The following is a 25603-nucleotide window of genomic DNA, read 5'->3' as shown; positions in this document are numbered from 1 at the left end:
AGAGGTTCCACAACATCCCATCTCCCTATGATTCTTTCTGGACTCTAGGAATAAAGAGGAATGAAGAAAACAAGTGCAGGAATAATTTGAACAGAGAGAGGCTTTTGAGAGCCCAAGCTTTGAAAGCTGCATTCTTGGAACAAATTGTGTGAAGTCTTTTACTTGAGTGTGGCACATATAGGTCTCATTCTAGACAGCAGCAAGACCAGGAAAAGTAACCACACCCCTGAATGAAAAGTTCTCTTGAGTGTGTACCAGCATCTGACTCAGTAAGTTGGTAGCAATACTGTCCAGTCAACCTAGATTTTAGGCCAAAAGATGAGTCTTGCACCAATAATCAATCTGAAAAGTGCTGAAAATATGGAAATTGATTCTCTCTTCCCTCTCCCTGCTGCAGAAGCAGATAACTGTTCTGGTATCCAACAAAAAGTATGGACTGGAGAAGGCTTGGAAGTGGTGCTCTCAGCATATGTAGAAGATTTGGACTTGGGTATGGGAAAACAATCTTGAAATTTGCTTATGGACACAAAAGTAGGAAGTTTAGCAAATAGGGAGGAGGACTGTAAAAGACTTCAGAAAGAAATAGTCAGGGTAGTGGAAAGGGCAGACAGGTGACATTTAATAAGTGTGATGTAACACATTTTGGGAGCAAAAACGAGTAATACACTCAATGGAAAGATACTGGTGTGGATGAACAGAGACACCTAACAGTTCAAATACAACATTCCCTGAAAGTGAGAGTACAGGTAGATAAAGCCATAACAAGGCCAACAGAATTTTGGGTCATAAGAGTGCAAGAGTAAACGAGTAATAATGAATTTATACAAAACAATGGATATGCCACAGTTAGATTACTATGTAGTTTTGAAAGGATAATAAAGTCAGAGAGAGCAAACAGTATAAATTCACCAGGACGATGCTCCGGGTGGTAACTATAGCTATAAGGAAAGACTGGTGATAATGGGACTATTTCCACTGAAGCAGGGAAGTCCAAGAGGAAATTTAGTCAAGTTTTATAAAAAATTATGGGTTTTGATTGTGAATAGAGAAAGACTAGTCCCTTTGGTTGTGGAGTCAGTGATGAAGCATCATCAATTTAAAATGACTACGAGTGAAGAGAAATGTTCCATGGAGAGATGTTGGAGTATGAAATGCTTTATCACAGGGAGTGGTTGAGGTAGAGACCATTGCATCTTCAGGGAAAATTGGATAAAATATTTGAAGCAGAGGAAGATGTAAAGCAATGGAGAAGGCACAAACACAACTGGCTCATTCTTGGTTGTAAACTTGCATTGTTGTTTGGGCCTCAAGGCTATTGGATCCTGTTTGAGGTGAGCAAGCCTTCAGCAAAGCAAGAGAAATCACATTGGTGGCTGCAGAGGTAGCTTTTAAGGAGTGTCTTAAAGGAGGAGACAGGGATAGAGAGGCGGAGAGATTTAAGGAGGGAATTCCAGAGCTTAGGGCCTAGGCAGCTGAAGGCACGGCCGTCAATGGTGGAGCGATTAAAATTGGGGATGTTCACGAGGCCATATGTAGAATTGGAGAAGTGCAGAGATTTTGGAGGATTGTAGGGCAGGAGGAGGTTACAGAGATAGGGAGGGCCAAGGCCATAGAGGGATTTGAAAACAAGGATGAGAATTTTTAAAACAGCAAGTATGTGCCGGATAAAACTCTTCGTAAACTTATGTGGGCAATTTAGACAAACCAATCACACAAGTGCTGAAGCCTCATGAAGACAACAACTAAAGAAAGGTGCTTAAAGACTGACTGTTGGCGCAAGTCCTGTGAGATGGGAAGCACCTTGCATTGGTTTATCCTCAGTCCTGGAAACTGATGACGTAGACAAATAGGCACATGATGATCAGCATTGCTGAAATCCACAATGCTCCACACTCGACTGACCCAGCTGTCTAAATAATTTGCAGCAGCGTGACTATGTTGAAGTTCAAATGCCATAGTATACATAGGTCTTTTAATAATGCAGTATATTTACTATGTACAAACTGTATTATTCTACCGATGAGGTGTTATAATTTTCCAGATATAACCATAAACAAATCAAAAGTTATCAAAATCATAGTGCAACAAGCATCTTTTACTTTTTAGTTGGGACTTTTATAGCTCTAAAAGTTGCTAGAAAAATTTTCAATAACTGCACTCAATTAATTTTGCTACCAGTCTTTTTATTTAAAATCACTTAATAAAATTTAAATTCAATTTCCAAATTTACAGTTTTCAAAATATGCACGTATTTTTGTGTAACATTTAAAAATAAATGATTTTCTAAAATCCAAGACTGAACAACAGAACAGGCCAAATGTAAAGAACTGCATAACTTGATTCATAACTATCTCCAAATTGTTTTGCAATTATAAAATCTTGTGTTAGTTTTGGTTCAAAAGCAATGGCAAAGTCTACAAAGGGTTATATGTTGTCTCAATAACAAGTCATATGGTATGAGTAACCAAATAACACTCACCAGAAGCTACTACTGTGCTGGCCCAAAGTGTGTTTTCTGCACCCAGACTTTCATGGATGGAAGGATCACTATCTTCCTGCAATTAAATAAATGCAAAATATTTTGCATTCATGCGAAAAAAAAATGCTGGGTGTTAATATAAAACATTTCTTTGTCAGCAAGGTTTACAACTGCAAAAGAGAGTTAAAATGGACAGGCAACATTCTAGGTTTATTGATCTTTAAATCAGATTACAACACTGGGTGCAATATTTATGCTTTACTGCAAACAAAGGGTCAGAGAATTTATAAGAGGAATTCTGTCGCATAAAATCAATGGGATTCCTTTTGTTTCTTCACCAATTTTCTTCCCTTGCCCCTAAATGCATCAGCTACTTGCTGGCGTGTGGTTCCATAGACAGCTTTTAGTACATCAAATGACCATTACTCATCTGTGAGCCTTAACAACGGGTATCCAAGGGCTACTCTACCATGAGGGCATCACTGTTGACCTCGAGCCTATGCTCGCCCAGTATCCAGACATACTTCCAGCAGGGCTCACTGAATCATGCATAGGAACGGGAAATCATGTCCAATTTTCCCCCCCTCTAACCCAGGGCACCGAGACAAATTGTAGTTCCTGCACCTCTGCTCCCGGCTGAGATCAACTATCTTAGTGCAGCTGAAAGATTGAATCTGGGATATTCCTGGTCTATACGGCTCAAATACACAATGAATAAAAGACAGTGGAGCTAATCTTAATGTTATTTCGAAGGAAGCTCATTCCTTTTTGCATAACCATATTAAAGCAACATTAAGATCACAATCATGTTACTTTAATATCATACAAGAAACACAATATTTCCATCATGTAAAGATGGCAAGGAATTAGTTAAAAAGTGATGCAACAGCAAAGAGCTTTAATTAGCTCAAGATCCAGTCATAATAGAACCTGTGCATTAATACACCTCAGTTACCAGTGAATAGGTTTTCACTCACAAAAGCAGTGCAGGACAATATCAAAGCTCATATCTATGGTTTCCATTTTGACCATAATAACAACCTTGTCAAGTCAACGTTACCCACATTAGCAGACATCATATTTCTAAGTACAACAGATGCCCAGTTAGTAGACAAATACAATTGGGTGGAACTTTGTACATAAAAATTAGCGACACAGCTTAATAAGGCCATAAAAAAGGCAAATCGAGCACTAGGGTTCATTTCTAGAGGGATAAAATTGAAAATCGAAGAAGTTATGTTAAACTTGTAAAGAACCTTGGTTAGACCACACTTGAAGTGTGCACAGTTCTGGTCTCCATTTTATAGAAAAGATATAGAGGCAATGGAGAGGGTGCAAAAGAGATTCACAAGGATATCCTCTCAGTTCTGGTATCATCCTGATCAGGAAAGGTTGATCAGGCTGGGGCTCTTTTCTCTAGAAAGAGAAGACTGAGGGGTGACCTGATAGAGGTCTTGAAGATAATGAAAGGGTTTGATGGGGTGGACATAGTGAAAACGTTTCCACTTGTGGAGTCGTCCAAAACTAGAGGTCATAAATATAATAGTCGATAATAAATCCAATAGGGAATTCAGAAGAAACTTCTTTACCCAGAGAGTGATTAGAATGTGGAACTTGCTATCATAATGAGTAGTTGAGGAGATTAGCATAGATGCATTTAAGGGGAAGCTAGATAAGCACATGAGGAAGAAAGGAACAGAATGGTAAGCTGATAGGGGTAGATGAAGTAAGAAGGGAGGAAACTCGTGTGGAGCATTAACACCGGCATAGTTGGGCCCATGTCACCCATGAGTACAGTTTTCCACCTCATGATGTCCAGTTATTCAGACTACTCAGGAGAAACTGAATTATCCTGAATAGGGACGTACCAAATTTCACCTGCGTATTGAAAACTGGCACGTTAACAGGTGATTGTGTAAATACGAGTTTTTATGGCCTGAATTTAACAACTGCTGACAAGTTTTCCCAAAAGATCTTTGCTGCCGTTCACATAACAGATGTCAATCATAACCCCGCAAAAATACGATTCAATAGAATCAAGATTGATCCGGACAAGTTGTTCATTTCAGAATGTGCCTGTGTTTGGACATCACCCCATTCACTCCAACTGAGGCAATACTATTGTAACAATAACTGGCTATGTATTGGGTCAAGTTTTTAGTAGGGGAAGGGATTATACTAAACAACTTGCAGAAGTCCTTCAAAGGAAGCACTTCACTAAAACCTTGCTTTTCTGTTTAAGAAAAACGTGTTGGGGGTCTATGGATTGATTCCAGAGCATTTTCGGAATTAATGGCTGATTCAGCCTGAATCAACACCCATTCTGTAGCCAAGACCATGGTTTCAGGGAGCTGCACTCAACTAGAACCAATGTCAGTAGATGGCAGACCAGAAGCCAAATTTAAATATTGGGCCAATTTGTGATTGGTGCAGGAGGAGGTTTTGTGGGGTCCGGCCACCCTCCAGGGCTTCTCATCAGTGTGGGAGTCACTGAATACAGTGCAACTGACATCTTTAAGGGAGTGATCTTGCTTATTTTGTCATCTGATTTTGAAGCAGAGGAGTGGCTCTGAGCTGTGTTGGACCCATAGGATTATTTTTTTTAAAATTCATTCTCGAGATGTGGCGTGGCTAGCAAGGCATTTATTGCCCATCCCTAGTTGCCCTTGAGAAGGTGGTGGTGGGCCCTCTTCTTGAACTGCTACAGTCCGTTGCGTAAAGGTACTCCCACAATGCTATTAGGTAGGGAGGGTTCCAGGATTTTGACTCAGCAACAATGAAGGAACGGCAATATATGCCCATGTCAGGATGGTGTATGACTTGGAGGGGAACTTGGAGGTGGTGGTGTTCCCATGAACCTGCTGCCCTTGTCCTTCAAGGAGGTGGAGGTTGCGGGTTTGGGAGGTGCTGTCGAAGAAGCCTTGGCGAGTTGCTGCAATGCATCCTGTGGACAGTACACACTGCAGCCACGGTGCACCGGTGGTGGAGGGAGTGGATGTTTAAGCCTGTTGATGGGGTGCCGATCAAATGGACTGAATAGTGTCGAGCTTCGTGAGTGTTGTTGGAGCTGCAGCCAGGCAAGTGGAGACTATTCCATCACACTCCTGACCTGTGCCTTTTGTAGGTGGTGAGGAGGCAATGGGGAGTCAAGAGGTAAGCCACTCACCGCAGAATACCCAGCCTCTGACCTGCTCCAGTAGCAACGGCATTTACATGGCTCGTCCAGTTCAGTTTCTGGTCAACTTTGATTCACCGGACGTTGATGGTGGGGGACTTGGCGATGGTAATGCCATTGAATGTCATGGGGAGGTAGTTATGCTCTCTCTTGTTGGAAATGGTAATTGCCTGACACCCGTGTGACGCAAATGTTAGTTGCCACTTGTCAGCCCAAGTCTGGATATTATCCAGGCATTGCTGTATGCGGGCACAGACTGCTTCATTTTCTAAGTAATTGGGAATGGAGTTGAACACTGTGCAATCATCAGCGAACAGCCTTGCCTGGATAGGTGCAGCTCCAACAAAACGTCTGCCCTTATGATGGAGGGAAGGTCATTGATGAAGCAGCTGAAGATAGTTGGGCCGAGAATGATGCCGAGGAACTCCTGCAGCGATGTCCTGGGGCTGAGATGATTGGCCTCCAACGACCACTACCATCTTCCTTTGTGCCAGGTATGACTGCAGCCACTGAATAGTTTTCCCAGATTCCCATTGACTTCAGTTTTACTAGGGCTCCTTGGTGCCACATTTGGTTAAATGCTGTCTTGATGTCAAGGGCAGTCACTCTCACCTCACCTATGCTAAAAATGATTGAACAGTCTAGTAGTCAAGATTATTTCTAGTAGAGATACATTGAGTAAGCTTCGTACTTGAAAAGTCATGTGGTGAAGATGTGTCACAGAAGTCAGCTGCTGGGATGAACATGCAGCACTTAACAATAAATTTTAAAGCTAAATGGTGGCATGTTCTGGCAGTTGCTGAGGGGTTAGCCTTGGTTTGGTTTATCCGAGGAAGAGTGCAACAAGTTATATAGAATTTACAGCACAGAAAAAGGCCATTCGGTCCAACTGGGCTCTGCTGGTTTTTATGCTCCACACGAGGTTACTGCTGAAAAAAAGCATGAAAAACAATGCGAGAACGCTGTACAGCAAACTACAAAAACAAACTTAAACTTACTAAAATATGAAGACAAAATACTGGAGGATGGAGAGTGGAGGAAGATTGTGCGTTGGCGAATCAGATGAGTTTCTTAAAAGGACATCACCTAATTATTTCAGCCTTGAGATGATAACCTTAAGATTGTTATTTGATAGCAACAAACTCCATCCCGGTCCCTGTCTCAGGCTGAACCAGAGTTTTCACAACCTTGGCGCCCTATATTTGATCCTGAGCTGAGCTTCCGACCCCAAATTTTCTCCATCACAAAGACCACCTGATTCTACCTCTAATATCGCCTATCTCTGCCCCTGCCTCAGCCCATCTGCCGCTGAAACACTCATCCGTGCTTTTGTTACCTCCAGAATCACCTATTCCAATGCTCTCCTGGCCAGCCTCCCGTCTTCCATCCTTCATTAACTTGAGCTCATCCAAAGCTCTGCTACCCATATCCTAACTCGCACCAAGTTCCATTCACCCATCACCCCGTGCTCACTGACCGACGTTGGCTCCTAGTCCAACACCTCAAATTTTAAACTTCTCACCCTCGTGTTCAAATCTCTCCATGGCCTTGCCCCTCCCTGTCTCTAACTTTCTCCAGCCCTACAACCCTGAGAACTCTGCATTCCTCCAGCTCTGACCTCTTGTGCATCTCCACTTCCTTCATAAGAGATAGGAGCAGGAGTAGGCCATTCAGCCCTTTGAGCCTGCTCCACCATTCAATGAGATCATGGCTGATCTGATTTTTACCTCAACTCCACTTTCCCGCCTTTTCCCCATATCCTTTGACTCCCCTGCTGATCAAAAATTTGTCCAACTCAGCCTTGAATGTATTCAATGACTCAGCCTCCACAGCTTTTTAGGGTAAAGAATTCCAAGGATTCACAACCCTCTGGGAGAAGAAATTCCTCCTCATTTCTGTCTTAAACGGGTGACCCCTTATTCTGAGACTATGCCCCCTAGTTTTAGAGCGCCACATGAGGGGTAACATCCTCTCAGCATCTACTCTATCGAGTCCCCTCAGAATCTTGTATGTTTCAATAAGATCTCCTCTCATTCTTCTAAACTCCAATGAGTATAGAACCAACCTGTTCAATCTTTCCTCATAAGACAACCCTTCCATACTTGGAATTAACCTAGTGAACCTTCTCTGAACTGCCTCCAACGCAAGTATGTCCTTCCTTAAATAAGGGCACCAGAACTGTACACAGTACTCCTGGTGTGGTCTCAGCAGCACCCTGTACAGTTGTAGCATCACTTCCCTGCGTTTATACTCCATCCCCCTAGAAATAAAGGCCAGTATTGCGTTTGCCTTCCGGATTACCTGCTGCACCTGTATGTTGACTTTGTGTTTCATGTACGAGGACACCCAGATCCCTCTGTACCGCAGCATTTTGTAGTATTTCTCCATTCAGATAATATTTTGCTTTTCTATTTTTCCTCCCAAAGTGGCTGACTTCACATTTTCCCACATTATATTCCATCTGCCAAATTTTTGCCCATTCGCTTAACCGGTCAATATCCCTTTGCAGACACTTTGTGTCCTCATCGCAACTTGCTTTTCCACCTATCTTTGTATCATCAGCAAATTTGGCCACACGACACTCTGTTCCTTCATTCAAGTCATTGACATATATTGTAAATAGTTGAAGTCCCAGCACCGAGCCCTGCGGCACCCCACTAGTTACAGATTGCCATTTTGAAAACGACCCTTTTATCCCGACTCTTTGTTTTCTGTTAGTTAGCCAATCCTCTATCCATGCCAGTATATTACCCCCAACACCATGATCTCTTATCTTGTGCAGTAATCTTTTATGTGGCACCTTGTCGAATGCCTTTTGGAAATCCAAATGTACTGCATCCATTGGTTCCCCTTTATCCACCCTGCCCGTTACTTCCTCAAAGAACTCTAATAAATTTGTCCTTCACCCTGCCACTGGCAGCCATGCCTTCAGCCGTCCAGTCCCTAAACTCTGGAATTTCCCCTCTATCTCTCTCATCCTTTAAGACGTTCCTTAGAACCCACCCCTTTGACCAAGCGTTTGGTATACTGTCCTAATGTCTCCATCTTTTGCCGTGTGTCAATTTTTGTCCAATTATGCTTGTGAAGTCCCTTGGGATGATTTACTACGTTAAAGGAGCTATTTAAATGCAGGTGGTTGTTGTTGTTATCCCACTATCAAGCACCCAAATATTACCATACACACCAATAAGTGGAACAAAGGATTTTTTTTCTACTTTGGCCCACACAGTCTTCACATGAACTGTGGGGAAATGTGAGGTTATTCAATTTGGTAGGAAGAATAGAAAAACAGAATTTTTTTTTAAATGGTAAGAAACTATTAGATGTTGGTGTGCAGAGAGATTTGGGTATCCTCGCACTAGAAACACAAAAAGTTAACATGCAGGTGCAGCAAGCAATTAGGAAGGCAAATGGCATGAAGGCCTTCATTGCAAGGGGGTTGGAGTACAAGGGTAAGGAAGTCTTACTACAATTGTACAGGGCTTTGGTGAGGCCTCACCTGGAGTACTGTGTACAGTTTTGGTCTCCTTATCTAAGGAAGGATATACTTGCCTTAGAGGCGGTGCAACAAAGGTTCACTAGATTGATTCCTGAGATGAGAGGGTTGTCCTATGAGGAGGGATTGAGTAGAATGGGCCTATGCTCTCTGGAGTTTAGAAGAATGAGGTGATTTCATTGAAACAGACAAGATTCTGAGGGGGCTTGGCAGAGTAGATGCTGAGAGGTTGTTACCCCTGGCTGGAGAGTCTAGAACTAGGAGGCATAGTCTCAGGATAAGGGGTCGGCCATTTAAGAATGAGATGAGGAGGAATTTCTTCACTCAGAGGGTTGTGAATCTTTGGAATTCTCTACCCCAGAGGGCTGTGGATGCTGAGTCGTTGAATATGTTCAAGGCAGGGATAGATTGATTTTGGGACTCTAGGGGAATCAAGGGATATGGGAATCGGGCGGTAAAGTGGAGTTGAGGTTGAAGATCAGCCATGATCTTACTGAATGGCGGAGCAGGCTCGAGGGGCCGCATGGCCTACTCCTGCTATTTCTCATGTTCTTTAACTTTTTCAGTTTCTGCCATAAACTCTAAGGGGCTGTTAACATGGTCCTTGGGGCCTGCAGAACACCTGTGTATTGGGTGTGGGAACCTCACACATTCTGGAGCTTAGATCTACTCTGACCCAATGCACAAGGAGTCCATGGTGTGATTACCTTGTGCCATCAGCACATCGAGCCTGCGCAAAATTAATTAAGGGCCCACCGCTCTGCACATTGGGGCAACCCACATAATGCATCTGGAGCATCTAACAGCGCTCCAAAGACTGAGTATCCATTTGAAACAGGTGCTTCAAGGGAATTGTGTGCATAAATTAGAAGGCACGCATTGCTTGGTGACCCTATCCTCCATGTAGTGGCACCCGTTAGCACAGGACCTCTTGCAGCATGGCCTTTGATCTATGAATCAAAAAGGAATTTGTAAAAAGCTACATGTACAGCTATTAAGACCAGCCAGTAGCCCTTTAACAAGGGCTGGTATCCAATAATCTATCACTGTAACCTGTGAGCTTTTCTAGCACGTCATGCTCCAGGAGTGCTGTCTAAATATTTAAATTGGCTGACCTCATTATGGAGTGAGATCAGTTTGTAACCACAGAGCACCTGATATGTCAGGATTGCAGTAAGTGCATTTATACCCAGATTTGTTGAAATAATGTTGCAATATTGATCAGAAAGTCAAGCACTCTAGATTAACACTGACCGATATTTTAGAATTATTTATTTCTTAAAAGTGGGAAATGCACCTAACACACTTTGTTGATTGTTTGAAGCCAGATAAAACCACAAGTAACATTTAGAACAATTCTCTGAAAAAGTGTACCAAGTTATTTATATATTTTCACAATGCACCCAGATGCTTGTTTTATTACATTATCCTTTTTAAATTACTGTGCACAAGTAGGACTGTGAGTAATTACAATTATAAATGTGTACAGAAATCTCCCACGTTTGTAGCAATTTAAGAGATATAATCTAAAACACTTCCAGTCAATTATCAAATCATATAATAATCAAAACTATGCGGTGGTAATGAAGTGAATATATTTTGTTCAAGTTCACATCTGCACTCTTGTCTTAGTGGTCAAGTTTTGCCAGATTAACTGTCACAAGATAGTCCATCTCAACAAAGTAGTTTAATTGGGCAAGAATTCTATCTCACTTTCTAAATTAAAAATGTATCTCACTTGAGTGGTGCTTCCTACTGGCTTATTGTAAATCAATACTAATATGGTCACTATCAAGAGAATTTCTGGCCAGACTGCCTTGGTCTGATAGTTGCAGAGAGTCATGTAAAAAAAAATTAAGACATCTAGGTTAAAGACCATGGGTAAAGGCTCTTACTGCAGGATATTCCGAAGATTGAGAAAAAGAGTAGTTTAGAAGACAGGATAAATCAAAAAATGGTGGTTAGGTGACACAAATTTCGAGTTTTAGAAGTCTGCAGATTGTAGGAGGAAGGGAAGAGAAGGAATTGTCGTTTTGAGATCCTGCAAAAGACTAGGAGATGGTGTAATGAGTCTTAATTGCAACAGAGCTGGGAGGAAGAAGAATGCATAAGTAGGACATTGTATTTGGAGCTGAACAAATGAGGAAAGTTCAATGAAAACAGCATTATTAAAAGAAAAACGTGGAAGCTAGAAACGAGAGAGGGATCACCTACCTGCCTCGTTGAAAAAATGAAAGCCAGATTTTCACTGTTTCAGTGAAGGCAAAGATTCTAGTTATGGTGCTACTCTTAAAACCTGGCACCTAAACGCTGGGCTAAGCACAGGAACTAATTAGGTTACTGCCACTTTCCTTTGTCTTAAAATACACTAAACAAAAGCACTGGTACCCAATAACCCTTCCTTTGCTTGCCAGAGTCTTCAGAGATAAGATCTGATGAATTCGTGTGTCCACTGCACAAGACCTCCAACCAACACTATACACCAGATACATCGACGATATTTTCTTTCCATGGACCCACGGCGAGGAATCACTAAAGAGACTACACGATAACATCAACAAGTTCCATCCTACCATCAAGCTCACCATGGACTACTCCTCAGAATCAGTTTCTTTCTTGGACACACGAATCTTCATCAAAGACAGGCACCTCAGCACCTCACTCTACCGCAAGCCCACAGACAACCTCACGATGCTCCACTTTTCCAGCTTCCACCCTAACCACGTCAAAGAGGCCATCCCCTATGGACAGGCCCTGTGAATACACAGGGTCTGCTCAGACGAGGAGGAACGCGATGGACACCTACAGACGCTGAAAGATGCCCTGACAAGAACGGGATATGACGCTCGACTCATCGATCGACAGTTCCAACGGGCTACAGCGAAAAATCGCATAGACCTCCTCAGGAGACCAACACGGGACGCAACCAACAGAGTACCCTTTGTCGTCCAGTACTTCCCCAGAGCGGAGAAACTACACCATGTTCTCCGCAGCCTTCAACATGTCATCAATGAGGACAAACACCTCGCTATGGCCATCCCCACACCTCCACTACTCGCCTTTAAACAGCCACCCAACCTCAAACAGACCATCGTTCGCAGCAAATTACCCAGCTTTCAGGAGAACAGCGTCCACGACACCACACAACCCTGCCACGGCAACCTCTGCAAGACATGCCAGATCATCGACACAGATACCACCATCACACGAGAGGACACCACCCACCAGGTACATGGTTCATGCTCCTGTGACTCGGCCAACGTTGTCTACCTCATACGTTGCAGGAAAGGATGCCCCAGAGCATGGTACATTGGCGAGACCATGCAGACACTGCGACAACGGATGAACAGACACCGCGCAACAGTCGCCAGACAGGAGGGTTCCCTCCCAGTCGGGGAACACTTCAGCAGTCAGGGACATTCAGCCACCGACCTTCGGGTAAGCATACTCCAAGGCGGCCTTCGAGAAACACGACAACGCAAAATCGTCGAGCAGAAATTGATAGCCAAGTTCCGCACCCATGAGGATGGCCTCAACCGGGATCTTGGGTTCATGTCACGCTACACGTTACCCCACCAGCGAACAAATGTTATCTGTTTTTAATACAATGGGTCATTTGCTGTCTTTTCGATGTTTCTGCCTCTCTCTCCTTTTTTTTTGGTGGTTTGTATATTCGGGGGATCTGTAGGTAACACCTGTCTGTCTGCACACTGATTGCCTTGGCAACGGGCAGTTGAAAACACTGTCTGTAATCACCAAGTATTGTTCTGTGATTTATAAATGCGAAGGGTTCGAGGATTTCATTTCCACATTCACCTGAGGAAGGAGGAAGCCTCCAAAAGCTTGTGAATTTCAAATAAAATTGCTGGACTATAACTTGGTGTTGTAAAATTGTTTACAATTGTCAACCCCAGTCCATCACCGGCATCTCCACATCTTTACTATAGATAGACTGACAATATGCATCATCTAAACAGGACTTTTCTGACCAAGCATACAACACGGTAAATTGTCCTAAGGCTGCACATTTCTTTCACTGATAAAATGGAGAATTATGGCTCTCAGAACACAAATTTTAATTTTGCGTTTAAACAAAAAGTCTTTTACAGAGTAGAGTCGGTGGGGAGAAGAGAATTCACGTTAAAAGGACTTCCTCCCCCGACTCCTCCGGACTGTTCCCCTTTAAACTAAGAACAGTGACAGCAATAGCAGCTGTTTATGTAAGATCACAACGGTAGCAATAGGGTTAATGATTGTGCATCTATATTGAGAATAGAATATTTGACAAATGGTTATTTTGGACGCGATTTTAGGCAATGATGTGGGCACAGTTGAAGTTGAATGTTAAAATAATTGTGCATTGGGCTATAACATACAGAATTACAGATGACACTGGCACAAATGGAATGTGGGTAATAAAAAGGGATTAAAGGCTACCCAGATGATTGAGTCTCACTGTGGATTTGAACTACTAAAGCTCATCACCACAGTAATTTAAAAAAATGAAGATTAAAGAACATTCCTTCCTACTGAAAATATAGAACATTGCATGACATTTACTACTTACCATGCTATAAGGAAGACCCAGAAGAAAGATCTCTGTTTTGTGAACATATTTCGTGTACCCCTCCCCTTTTCATCATTGTAGCATTTCCCACCCCAACATGCAAAATGCAAAACATCTGGTGGATGATGGCGTGATGAAGTCAAGCAAGCTATTAAACTGAAGGAATTTTGTAATTTCTTTTTTTAAAGTGCATCTTTTTTTGCCCCAGTGAGTGATGCTGTAGAATTCGGCTTAAAATTTGCTGCTAAAATGTTATAATTGCATTGCACATGATTGGGTGTCAGTCCAGGCTCAGTGGCAGCACTTTCACCTCCGAGTCAGAAGGCTGTAAATTCAAGTGTTACTCCAGGATTTGAGCATAATCTAGGCTGACACTTTGTGCAATACTAAGGGGGTGTTGCACTGCTAGAGGGACTGTCTTTTGTAATGAGAGGTTAAACCGAGGTCCCATTAGCTCTTTCAAGTGGACGTAAAAGATCCTATAGCACTATTTGAAGAGCAGGGGAGTTCTACTGATATCCTGGTCAATATTTATCCCTCATCTAACATCACTAAAAACTGATGATCTGGTCATTTATCTCATTATTGTATGTGAGACCTCGCTGTGCACAAATTGGCTGATGTGATTCCCTTTGTTACAACAATGCTCCATTTCAAAAATGCTTGAATGGCTGTAAAACACTTCAGGACATCCTGAGGTTGTGAAAGCTGTTCTTTCTTTCTGACTGGGATCTAATGTACAAAGGAATATTTAAACAGTCGACACATGAACCATATAATTCTGATTTCTGCAAATCAGTTCTAAACTACCAAACAGACTTATACATTGATTATGTCTTCAGCATGTTTCAATGCAGATTTGACCTAGTGCTAGAAAACAAGTTTGTAAATTAAAGTTGATAACTTTATGAGGAAATCATTCTGAAATGAGAGCTTTCAATACTGAAGACTTTCAAACAAAAAAATATATATTTTTGTACACCCCAAAAGATAAAAGTTTGAATTTGAGAAATGTTCTGAAGCACAAAACTATTTTATGTACATTGGAGCTGAAGGATTTGGCGCTCTATTTAAATATACAAATAACAATAATTCTAATACTCATGTCAAAACTACCTCTAAAATACGAAAGAAAGCATTAGAACTGTTTCTAATATATTATAAACTGGTTGTTATAGCTCCTTCATTACAAAACCAAAACCTCCCGTTAGAGTTTTGAGGGACAGATCCTTTGTAACTATTTTTATTAAACATAGCTATATGGCAAAGTGTAAAGTTCCACAATCCAGATTAAGTGCAAACTCAAATTCCAAAGTAAAAGCAAATGTAAATAAATAGGTGATTTAGCATCATCACTAAACACTCAAAACAATCCTTAAGTTGTCCAGATGTAACTTCAGTTTTCATCAAATCATATCTTTCACTACAAATTAAATAAGACATCAATAACTAGTTTTGTTAGTGGAGTCTGTAAACTGAAGCACAGGTTTACTGAAGAATGAAGTTAGTCTTGAGAAAATCTAAGATGAAATCAGTTGCAGGCTAATTTTGAGTCCATAGGATAAAAAGCATTGTTCACTTATATTTCAATAAAATTGTAGTACCTTTTGTCGTGTGCAACTTAAATCAGATTAATTCAATTGAATCAAGCACCATTGATAAATGCAAGCATAAAAATTTCAAGTTACATATCACTGGTGGATTGTAATATTCTCACATTAGTTGATTTTAAAAGATTTATCAAGCAAATTATTAGCTTTTGTATCAATCACAAAATGACCTAACTCTATTACAAAATGGATACTTCAAAAACCAAATGAGAGTAGTTCTGAAATCAGTCATAATATTCTATACAAAACAGATAAAACTGAGGTATAATGGTGTCCAATTTAGTCAGAATTTAAGAATGTCCATTTGCAATACAAGATAATCTTTTCAGTTTAATATTAATTGCAACATTTAAGTCATTAAAACAGTCTTTAAATTAAGTTAATGAAAATAGTCTTTAAAGTTCAAGCACATCAAATAACTTTCATGTATTGTAATAAGCAACAAGTATTTCCACTCAATGAAGCATCAGCTAACCACAATTGATTGAAGTCATATTTCTTAAGCGTGAAAGGTAAAATTCCGTCTAGAATTACTCTCTCATTTAATGGCTAGGTAACTGTGCGCTAACAGATTGCTCATTAAACTAAAGTACAAAGTAATGGGTTCTTGCACTTTTCTTTCCATAATAAAAATATGATAGAGCTGGCAACATCTTACCCTAAGAAGTAATCTGCCTGCTATGTTGTAGCTTATCACAACACAAAGTATTATTCAACTTTTTTTGTTTTTCAAAGATCTAATATATTTATCATCTAGCATGGAAGCTGATAATTTAAACCGCATTCATTATTATGTAAGCAAAACTTTGGATACAATCAAAAATGGCCTGATAACTTAAAAAGCAAGTCAACCTGCCCCCCAAAAAATACAAATTACGCAGAGGATGTCGAAGAATAAATCAGAACAGGAAATGCTGTCTTGCTAAGCCTAGTGTGTGGCCAAGAATGGAGCCAATAAACAATGATCGTCTTTGTGATATTGTTTTCTCTGCAGACACGTTTTCAGTCACCGCTAATCCGCTATTAATACAAACTCAAAACTACTGCTGCTTTTACTAGAAATCGGTCAGTAATTATTTAGCTGATGACAGTTCATCCATGCTTAACTCTGTAAAGTTACATTAGTTAACTGTTCTCAGTTTATTTTTTTCACTCGCTGCAAAAGTTTATTAAATTACAATCTCAAAATACACCCTTGCATTGAACACTAGCATTTGCAAGCTTTCCCAGCAACAGCAGCTTTTTCTTTACTCCAAATTGCTAAAGGCAAAGTCATTGGCAAAGAAAATGCATAACAATATTAGAAAAATAACAGCTGTAGCTCTAGTCTCTAGATAGCATTGCATTACAATAAATTTACTTAAAAACAAATATTAGATTTACACGTCATTGGTTTTAAACTTCCGGTTTCTTAAGCAAATTATCCGTAAAGCTATAAGAGCTTCCAACTCACCCGTGTGAAGGTCCCTTCAAAACTATGAATGTCCATTTGTGGTTTCTGAGCGTAAACATGCGCACTGATTGTAAAAAGATCCTGTAAATTAAATTAAACAGGGCAGAGAGTCAAAACTGAAAAAATACTCTATTCAAATGGAGGCAAAGTGAAATTAAGGTTCTTATGCATTTTGTCTTTAAAAAAAATTGAGAAATGACAATGTTCATTCATATTAAGTATTAAAAAGATTTGTTCAATTAAATTCCAAAAAATACGACTTCATAGAAGAGTGCCTTTGTATTAAGATTTCAACATTTTAAAATTAGCACTGAATAATACAGGGCATAAAATCACTTCAAAAAGCAGAAATAAAACATTAGAAAGTGTGGAAGTACCTTTAACAGAAAACATTTATGTAAAAATGACAGCAGTATCAGCTTCAAAGAAGTTTTTGTCTACCTTCTTAAAAATTATGAAAGTTCCATCCCACCCTTATGTTTAAACATGTTCATTACTTAACTTGTTAATCAATTTAAATGTTTTTCACAAAAAAGATGGAAACAGCAATGGGATGACTGCGTAAAAATGTGTTGATTTTTCAACAGCTAATTAAAATACATTATATCAATAATCGCAATTCACAGTATTTCAATTAGTTCGACTGAATATAAAACTAACACATTAACCAAGATGAAAGTTTATTAAAAACTACTATTGCTAATTCATACACCTAAAACAGTATACACATTGCAATCCATCCTCTTCTGCAACCAATTTTTTTTTAATAATAGTGTACGTTGATTATATTAATTTTTAGTGAGACTAAGTATGAAGGAGATTATCATGATTAGGATACACGTGTCAGACTATACAGGCCATCAAACACGGATTGTGTATGATGTGAAAAACAAAGTATGTGCGCTTGTCAAAGGACAAAAATTAGTTTGATGTTCACATCTCAGAACCTTTCCCCAATTTCCTAGTAACTTGTTGCACACGTTACAACCCCAAAGCAACTTAGCTGCTACCTCAACAGAGAAGTGCAGGACCTTACTGTGATCATGACAAATCAGCACCAGGAGCGCTGCTGGATGGGGTACACCCCACCTCATAGAAACAAAGGTTAGAAGTGCGGGAAAGTGATTGGTAGACAAAATATGATGAGAAATTTGAGTAGACAAATCTACAATAATGCATATTGAAATAGGAAAAAGCAAACATATACACAATAGAGGGATTCCCATTCGCAGCTTTGGAAAAGGAAAAGGATTTAACTGATTAGTGGTCATTCTCTGAAAATGTTCTGTCAATGTGAAGCCATTGGCAATAAAACAAATCAAATACAAGGATACATTTCCAGAGTATTTGATAATTAGCCAGGGCAAGTTGCAAGTTATTCTAACATTGGACACTGTGTGCAATTTTAAGCATTCTATGTTAATAAGGGCATTGACAAAGGCTGAAGGAGCAACAAGGATCATTTTAGGACTCACAGCTTTAGGTTATGAGAAAAGACTTGCAGAGCTGAACTTGTTTTCATTGGTGAGAGAAAAAATGATCTGGATCTTAGAAATGCTGAGAGACATACATCTTGCAAATAAAGGCAACCTACTGGATTTGGTCCATAAGCATTAGAATCAGAAGGCACAGGTTGAAAATTCACATGTCTCAAATAAGGAATTTTTTCCCCTCCAGAGTAGTGGGTTTATGGAACAAACTTAAATAATGATATATTAAGTTGTTTCAAAAAGGAGTTGAAAACCTCATTGTTAATAGGGTTGGAGGTTCTAAGGAAAGGAGATATTGTAGAGAGGTCAGCAATGAATTTTGTAGAAGTGAGAATGGATAAATAAATATTCCAAAGTTTTACTGGATTACCTTTGGTTGTAAAGTAGTATTTATGCAGAACTTTCCCTCAGGAGATTAAATAGATGGGGTAGAATGTTCCTTGTCCATGCAAAAAGCAGGCTTGATACATCAAATGACCTTTTCTTGCTCCTTCTTTCCTTATGTGTTCTTAAACAATTAATGCTGCCTACTGCTGACAATTTACACATCCCTTTAAACAAAAAACATTACAACTTGCACTAAATAAATGACTTTGCAGATTTGTTAACATTACAGTTTAATCATGTTTCAGGTTAAATATTGAGGTCCCTTAATAGTTCAGTGGATAAATGCACCACATGGTGTGGTAATGAAGCATACAGACCAGGAATATCCCAGAAAGCAAAGAACTGCAGTTGCTGGAAATCTGAATCAAAAACAGAAAATGCTGGAAACCCTCAGCAGGTCAGTCAGCATCTGTGGAGAGAATAGACAAGTTAACGTTTCAGATGTAGACCCTTGGTCAGAACTAGGAAATATTACAGATGAACAACATTTAAAAAGGTATAGAACAAGGGAAAGGGGGAGAGAAAAAACCAGAATGGCCTATAAAGTGATTAGGTGGAAAACAGGAGATGGCAAAAGAAATATTCTTACAAGACAATAGAAGGCAAAGTAAGAGAAATTAAAGACATTTATGGGACACAGAAAGCATGTGAATAGTTACGGTAGTGGGGTGGGGGTATAAAACGAAGCATAAAACGCTGGCAAAATAGGAACCTGGGAGAAGAAAAAAGCAGGTCGACATCAATGGTGTAGAACACTCTGCCAGCATGGTGTTCCGACAGAGGGGCCACACCGCAAGCACCCTCCCACATTCCCAAAGCTCCTGCACACCCATCCCACACCACCAGCACTTCCTGCCAAAAAGAAAGCTGAATCTTTTATTAAGGTCTGAAGTTATTCAAGTCAGGCCAGAGAGCCGCAAAATGTCCAATAGAAAGAAAAGGTGCTGTTTCTTGAGCTCCATTCGAACGTGTAGAAGGCCAAAGACAGCGAGGTCAGAGTGGGAATGAGATTGGGAAATTGAAGTGGCAAGAAACAGGGAACTTAGGGTTGCATTGGCATACACAATGAAGGTGTTCGGCAAAGCAGCTACCCAATCTGCATTTGGTCTTCCCAATGTAGAGGAGACTGCACAGTAAACAATATACTAGGTTAGGGGAAGTACACATTAATAACTGTCTCACCTGGAAGGAGTGTTTGGGGCCCTCGTTAGTGGTGTGGGTGGTGGTGAATGGACAGCTTTGCACTGCCTGCACTTGAGAAAGTGCCAGGGGAATGGGAGCAGGTGGCGGGATGGTGGAAGAGTGAACCAAGATGTTGTGGAGGAAATGATCCCGTCGGAAAGCAAAAAGGGGACGTGAAGGCGGTGGGATTATGTTGAAGGTGCCAGATATGTGATTTGTCGAAAGTGGCAGCTGGTGGGGTGGAAGTCAAGGACAAAGGGGGCCCTATCACCGTTGCAAGGGGTGATTAGGAGTTCCGTTAAAGATCAATGCAAGCTCAAGGAACAGCACCTTATCTTTCTATTGGGCATTCTGAAGCTCTCTGGCCTGGCTATTGACTTTAATAACTTCAGACCTTCACTACAGATCCCCTTCTCTTTGGTAGGAAGTGCTGGTAGTGGGGAACTGGTGTCACAGGTTTCTTTGGGGGGGGGGGGGGGGTGGTGGGAGGGGGGTTGGAAGAGGGACAGGTTGGTGCTTGGGGTTGAGACGCCCCCTTGGAACAATGTGCTGGCAGGGCGGTCTGCCCCCTTGATGTCTATCTGCTTTTTTCTTCTCCCGGGCTGCTAAAGCATGCTCCACTTTGCCAGATTTTTGTGCTTCCAATTTCTACCTGCCTTATCCCCCGATTGCTTTGGCTATTCACGCATTCTTTGTATCTCATAATTGTTTCTAATTTCTCTCATTATGCCTCCGATTATCTCATGTTAATATCACTTCAGCCATTTAATAGTTTCCTGTTCTCCACTTAAGCACCTTACAGTTCATTGTGTGGCACGCGTGTTTCCCTTCCCCCTTCCCTTTGTTCTGTTCCGTTTTCAATGTTTTCATCTGTAATATCTTCCAGTTCTGACAATATGTCTACACCTACTACGTTAATTTATCTGTTCCCTTCACAGATGCTGAGTGTTTCCAGCATTTGCCATTTTTGATTCAGGAACATCCTCGGTATGATTCATGGTCATTGAGTTTTGTGAAAGCCTAGGTGGTGATGGGGAAACAACTGCCCTTAGTGTCACAGCCTCTTTGGTTTGGGGAGAGAGAGGGAACAACCAAGGTTCTCCCTCCTGATCACCATCCTGTGACCCTTACTCGAAGGTGCACTTTTGTGGACATTAGGCAAGGATAGAATCAAGCTCAGTTCTGATGCAAACCAAATAGCTTGGCACCCATTTTCTAGGCTCAGGCATGAAGAATGGTCTATTGGACAGGGGCACGGCATGGTTTTAATCCCACAGGAAATTAAGAGTTGCCTGACTTACAAATACTGTTGGTTCTCAGTCGAAAGCCAAAGCTCTCCACATAAAGTAATGCTTCCTTCCTAAATGAGTGTTGGTAGTTCAAGCTTCAGTGATGATCTTCCAAGACTAGTGGGATTACTATCAAAGCATGCAGTTTTAAGATCACACTAACTGATGGGTTCAAACAATAATTACATTCGTCAGAACCAAATTGTAAACCTAGATGGTAGTTAACTTTCAAAAATCTGCACAACCATGGAGTGCTTTCCAATTGGATTTCCAAAGTGAGATGTTAACCCTAGACAGCTGCAATATAATGTTTAGTAACATGAAGCTTCTTGATCTAGCAATGTTTCCAGATACAGAATACTGGGAATGTCATAAATTTATTTAAGGAGGTGCACCAGCAATTGCATATAGAAATTATATGTTTTTAAAAAAAAGTTCCTTTTTCAGTAATTGACTGCAGATGAAATTCCAGTAAACAGACAATAATATTGCCACTATTGGTCATCATTCATTCAGGACCGACTATTGATTGTTGACACTTCCCTCCCTCCCAGCACCACAGTGAATCAGAAAAATGCAGCAAGAATGAAATAAAACTATTGTGCACCAACTCCAAAATTTATTGCCTCTTTTTAAAAGGAGAACTAGTTATGCACTGACATTGGAAGTGAGTTCCTCGCAGCAATCTGCACGTACTGCTCCAACTTAGTCATTTGTCAAATCACAATCTCTTCACTCAGTTAGTCTTTCGATAAATATGTTTTCGTCTGAGTTCCCAGTGTCACCATTTAACAAAACACAACGTCAACTTTAATCCCTTCCTTCGGTGTCAGCCTTGGCTCAGTGGTCACACTTTCTGACTCAGAAGTGACAGTGCTATCACTGAGTCAAGCCTGACATTTCAGTGCAGTAATTCCTCACCACTGGGCCCTTTGAACCACTGTCTCTTGGAGAATACCTTACAACAAATCTCACTTTGTAAATCAGTCATATCTTGCTTAGCATGGCAAGTCAGCTACTGGGAAGGTCTTTGAAAATTCTTTGCCGCCTTTCCCTGGTTCACTGCTGCTTTCATTTGTCTGACCCCCTTCTATCTGTGATTCCAGCTGTGTGGAAGGTTTAATTTCTCACTTCTGACAGATCTGCTACTATACCATTGTTCATTTCTGCCTATTGCACCTGGCTTCTTCAGCAGTCTGGAGCATCCAAAGCCAACTTCGCTCATAACTTCTGTAGATCCACTGGAGCTGCTAAATCTAACTTTATTAAAATGAAATGTCAACTGATATCTTACTGCACCTTTAGCACCAAGCAATTCTGATCCCTTGCCAAGCTGTATCGCAATTTTAGAACTCTCATTACCATCCCTCGTCTATGCTGAAAGCACAGTTGCTAGTTCAGTTTTCTTCTCCAACTCTAGTTTCATTGATATTGGTAAAGAACCTCCCTCCTGGACTTAAGCAAATAATGTTGACTGACACTGCAATAACGAGGGAGTGCTGCATTGTACCATTGTGCAGATGAGATTTTAAACTTGAGGCTCCATCTGTCTATTTCTGTTGTTCAAGTGGACATGAAGGACCTTATGGCACTATTCCAAGAAAAGAATTCTCCTAATGTCCTGGTCTACATTTCTCCCTCAGCTACCACCACCAGAAACAGGCTAATTTGTCGTATATGTCATTGCTGTTTGTGCAATCTTGCTGTTTGCAAAATGGTTGCTACGTTTGCCTATGCTACAACAGTCACTGTATTTCAAGTATTTCATTTTATGTAAATCACTGACATGTCTGAGAGACATGATAAGGTGCCATATAAATGCAAATAAATGCACGAGTTTTATCCCTGCTGGGTTTATCAGATCCTCCATTGTCTGGATTCCAATAAAACTTTTGATCCTAATGTTATCTCTTTCATCATCCTCATGATTTTATGTTGTCAATCTGAGTAAAAGTCTACCTTTCCTTTTTGATGGAAATGTTTTTCATATTATGTACAAGACACGTGACCCTATTACCCGCCCCCCCCCATTGTCTAATTGTATAAAGTATTGTATAAAGTTCTAAAAGCTCCTGTTAACTCAAACTATCCATCAGCTTGAAAGTTTTGGGTTAATTCATGATCAGGAGTACAGTTTTTGGTACAGCTGTTCCATTGGTAATCTTGTTGTCTATATACAAATTTAAGGCAGCACTTATCCTATTTTGTCCGAATGTATAGTGGTGTAAAAGTGGCAGCAAAGCTCGCCATATCCCAATCTAACTCTGGAATACCACAGTGCAATAGCCCCTTGAGGACTATTTGGGTTTTTCACCATCTGTAGTAGAACTCCAGTCCAATTCCAGTTTAATAAGTTCTTAATTAGCTCACTGGACTTTGTGCATTTTACAAACTTGAGCAGTATTTTTAATATAATGACAAAGTTTACATTCCAACCTGTGCTCTCAAACATTAAAAAATTACTATGAAGTCTCAACATCCTGGGTGAAGGATGGGTCATGTGCTGGCTGCTTACTGGGAATTTTTTCTAGATTTACGCTGACACCTAGTTTCTCTCCAAAAAAAAAACCCAGTTAGTACCCGCTGTATGGAATGCTATGTTATGGCCTATGTGGAGGAGAAAGCTCTGATAAGCCAGTTGTTTTGATAAAAACAGACCTGAGGATTCCTTTATCTGAGTAACACTTACGATACACAAAATTTGATGCATGGCTATGGTGGTAATGTGGGCATAAATGAGTGTGCAAAGCCCTGGTACTGGATCCCACCCATGTTGAACCTCAGGTAGTTTCTTAGGGGCTCTCAAATACCTATATGAAGGCATGCAAGATTGAGATACACAGCTGTCAGTCAATATCCCATTTTGAAAAGTATTTTTTCAATATGAAGTAATTTAAGATCCTCGGGTCTACCATACATCAAGATTTTTTTTTGGTAAGCAGGGTGTGTGACACACAAAAACTCATCACCATGTTTCAGAAACTTCAAACCAAACCACTTGAGAAGTCCACACAAGTAGGTTCCATTTGCCAAATGTAGATGTACACATACTTCCCATAGGAACACACTCCACTCATCCAAGCTCAGAGGACTTAGAAGCTCCTTAGCAAATTTTTTTTAAAAATTCGTTCATGGGATGTGGGCGTCGCTGGCGAGGCCGGCATTTATTGCCCATCCCTAATTGCCTTTGAGAAGGTGGTGGTGAGCCGCCTTCTTGAACCGCTGCAGTCCGTGTGGTGACGGTTCTCCCACAGTGCTGTTAGGAAGGGAGTTCCAGGATTTTGACTCAGCGACGATGTAGGAACGGCGATATATTTCCAAGTCGGGATGGTGTGTGACTTGGAGGGGAACGTGCAGGTGGTGTTGTTCCCATGTGCCTGCTGCTCTTGTCCTTCTAGGTGGTAGAGGTCGCAGGTTTGGGAGGTGCTGTCAAAGAAGCCTTGGCGAGTTGCTGCAGTGCTAAGGCTTAGGATCCATCAAGTGTTCATAGGGTTATTTTCATATATTATGGGATTTCAAACTAAAAGGAATTGAAGCCTGAGTGTTTCTCAGTGAAACTACTTTCTCTATGGTCTGTGAAAGCAGCAGCTTCTGCACTTCACTGATCAACTTTGCACACCATTTTTTCACTGCCCCAAAAAACATTCCTCTGAATTTTGAGAGATGCTATGAAGTAGAAAGCATATTACTGACTGTTTCCTGATCCAGATTTCCAGTTGGAGGATATTTTACATTTTTGAAAACTTGCCACATACAGTCCCGAATCCCCTTCTCTCTGAACTTGGGCAGCAATAGTGACGAGGTTACTGATCAGTATGGAGGTGATGAGTGCAGCAGGGGGATTGATGCTGTTTCCTTGATCTTTATCAGGATAGTTCGAATCCAGATATAAAGCAACTGCTGGTCCGAAAGGAAGTTGAAAGCAGTAATGTGAACTGCGCACTGAGCTGGGAGGCTTGGTACATAAGAACATAAGAAATAGGAGCAGGAGTAGGCCAATCGGCCCCTCGAGCCTGCTCCGCCATTCAATAAGATCATGGCTGATCGGATCCTAACCTCAAATCTAAATTCATGTCCAATTTCCTGCCCGCTCCCCGTAACCCCTAATTCCCTTTACTTCTAGGAAACTGTCTATTTCTGTTTTAAATTTATTTAATGATGTAGCTTCCACAGCTTCCTGGGGCAGCAAATTCCACAGACCTACCACCCTCTGAGTGAAGAAGTTTCTCCTCATCTCAGTTTTGAAAGAGCAGCCCCTTATTCTAAGATTATGCCCCCTAGTTCTAGTTTCACCCATCCTTGGGAACATCCTTACCGCATCCACCCGATCAAGCCCCTTCACAATCTTATATGTTTCAATAAGATCGCCTCTCATTCTTCTGAACTCCAATGAGTAGAGTCCCAATCTACTCAACCTCTCCTCATATGTCCACCCCCTCATCCCCGGGATTAACCGAGTGAACCTTCTTTGTACT

General features: G+C 40.9%; 1 protein-coding gene across 1 annotated transcript in view; it reads right to left on the bottom strand.

Moving 5' to 3' along the window:
• The window catches only part of atp9b (ATPase phospholipid transporting 9B), a 284027-nt gene that overhangs the window by 109977 nt on the left and 148447 nt on the right, over nt 1-25603 (bottom strand). Inside the window, exons 9-10 of the mRNA XM_067981947.1 lie at nt 16781-16861; nt 2480-2555 (exon numbers count right to left, since the gene is read on the bottom strand). Coding sequence (XP_067838048.1) covers nt 2480-2555; nt 16781-16861 — 157 coding nt within the window. The remainder of the gene's footprint in view (nt 1-2479; nt 2556-16780; nt 16862-25603) is intronic.

Source organism: Heptranchias perlo, chromosome 3 (genome assembly GCF_035084215.1).
Source record: "Heptranchias perlo isolate sHepPer1 chromosome 3, sHepPer1.hap1, whole genome shotgun sequence".
Classification (NCBI taxonomy): Eukaryota; Metazoa; Chordata; class Chondrichthyes; order Hexanchiformes; family Hexanchidae; genus Heptranchias; species Heptranchias perlo.
This window is presented reverse-complemented; position numbering and strand designations above follow the sequence as displayed.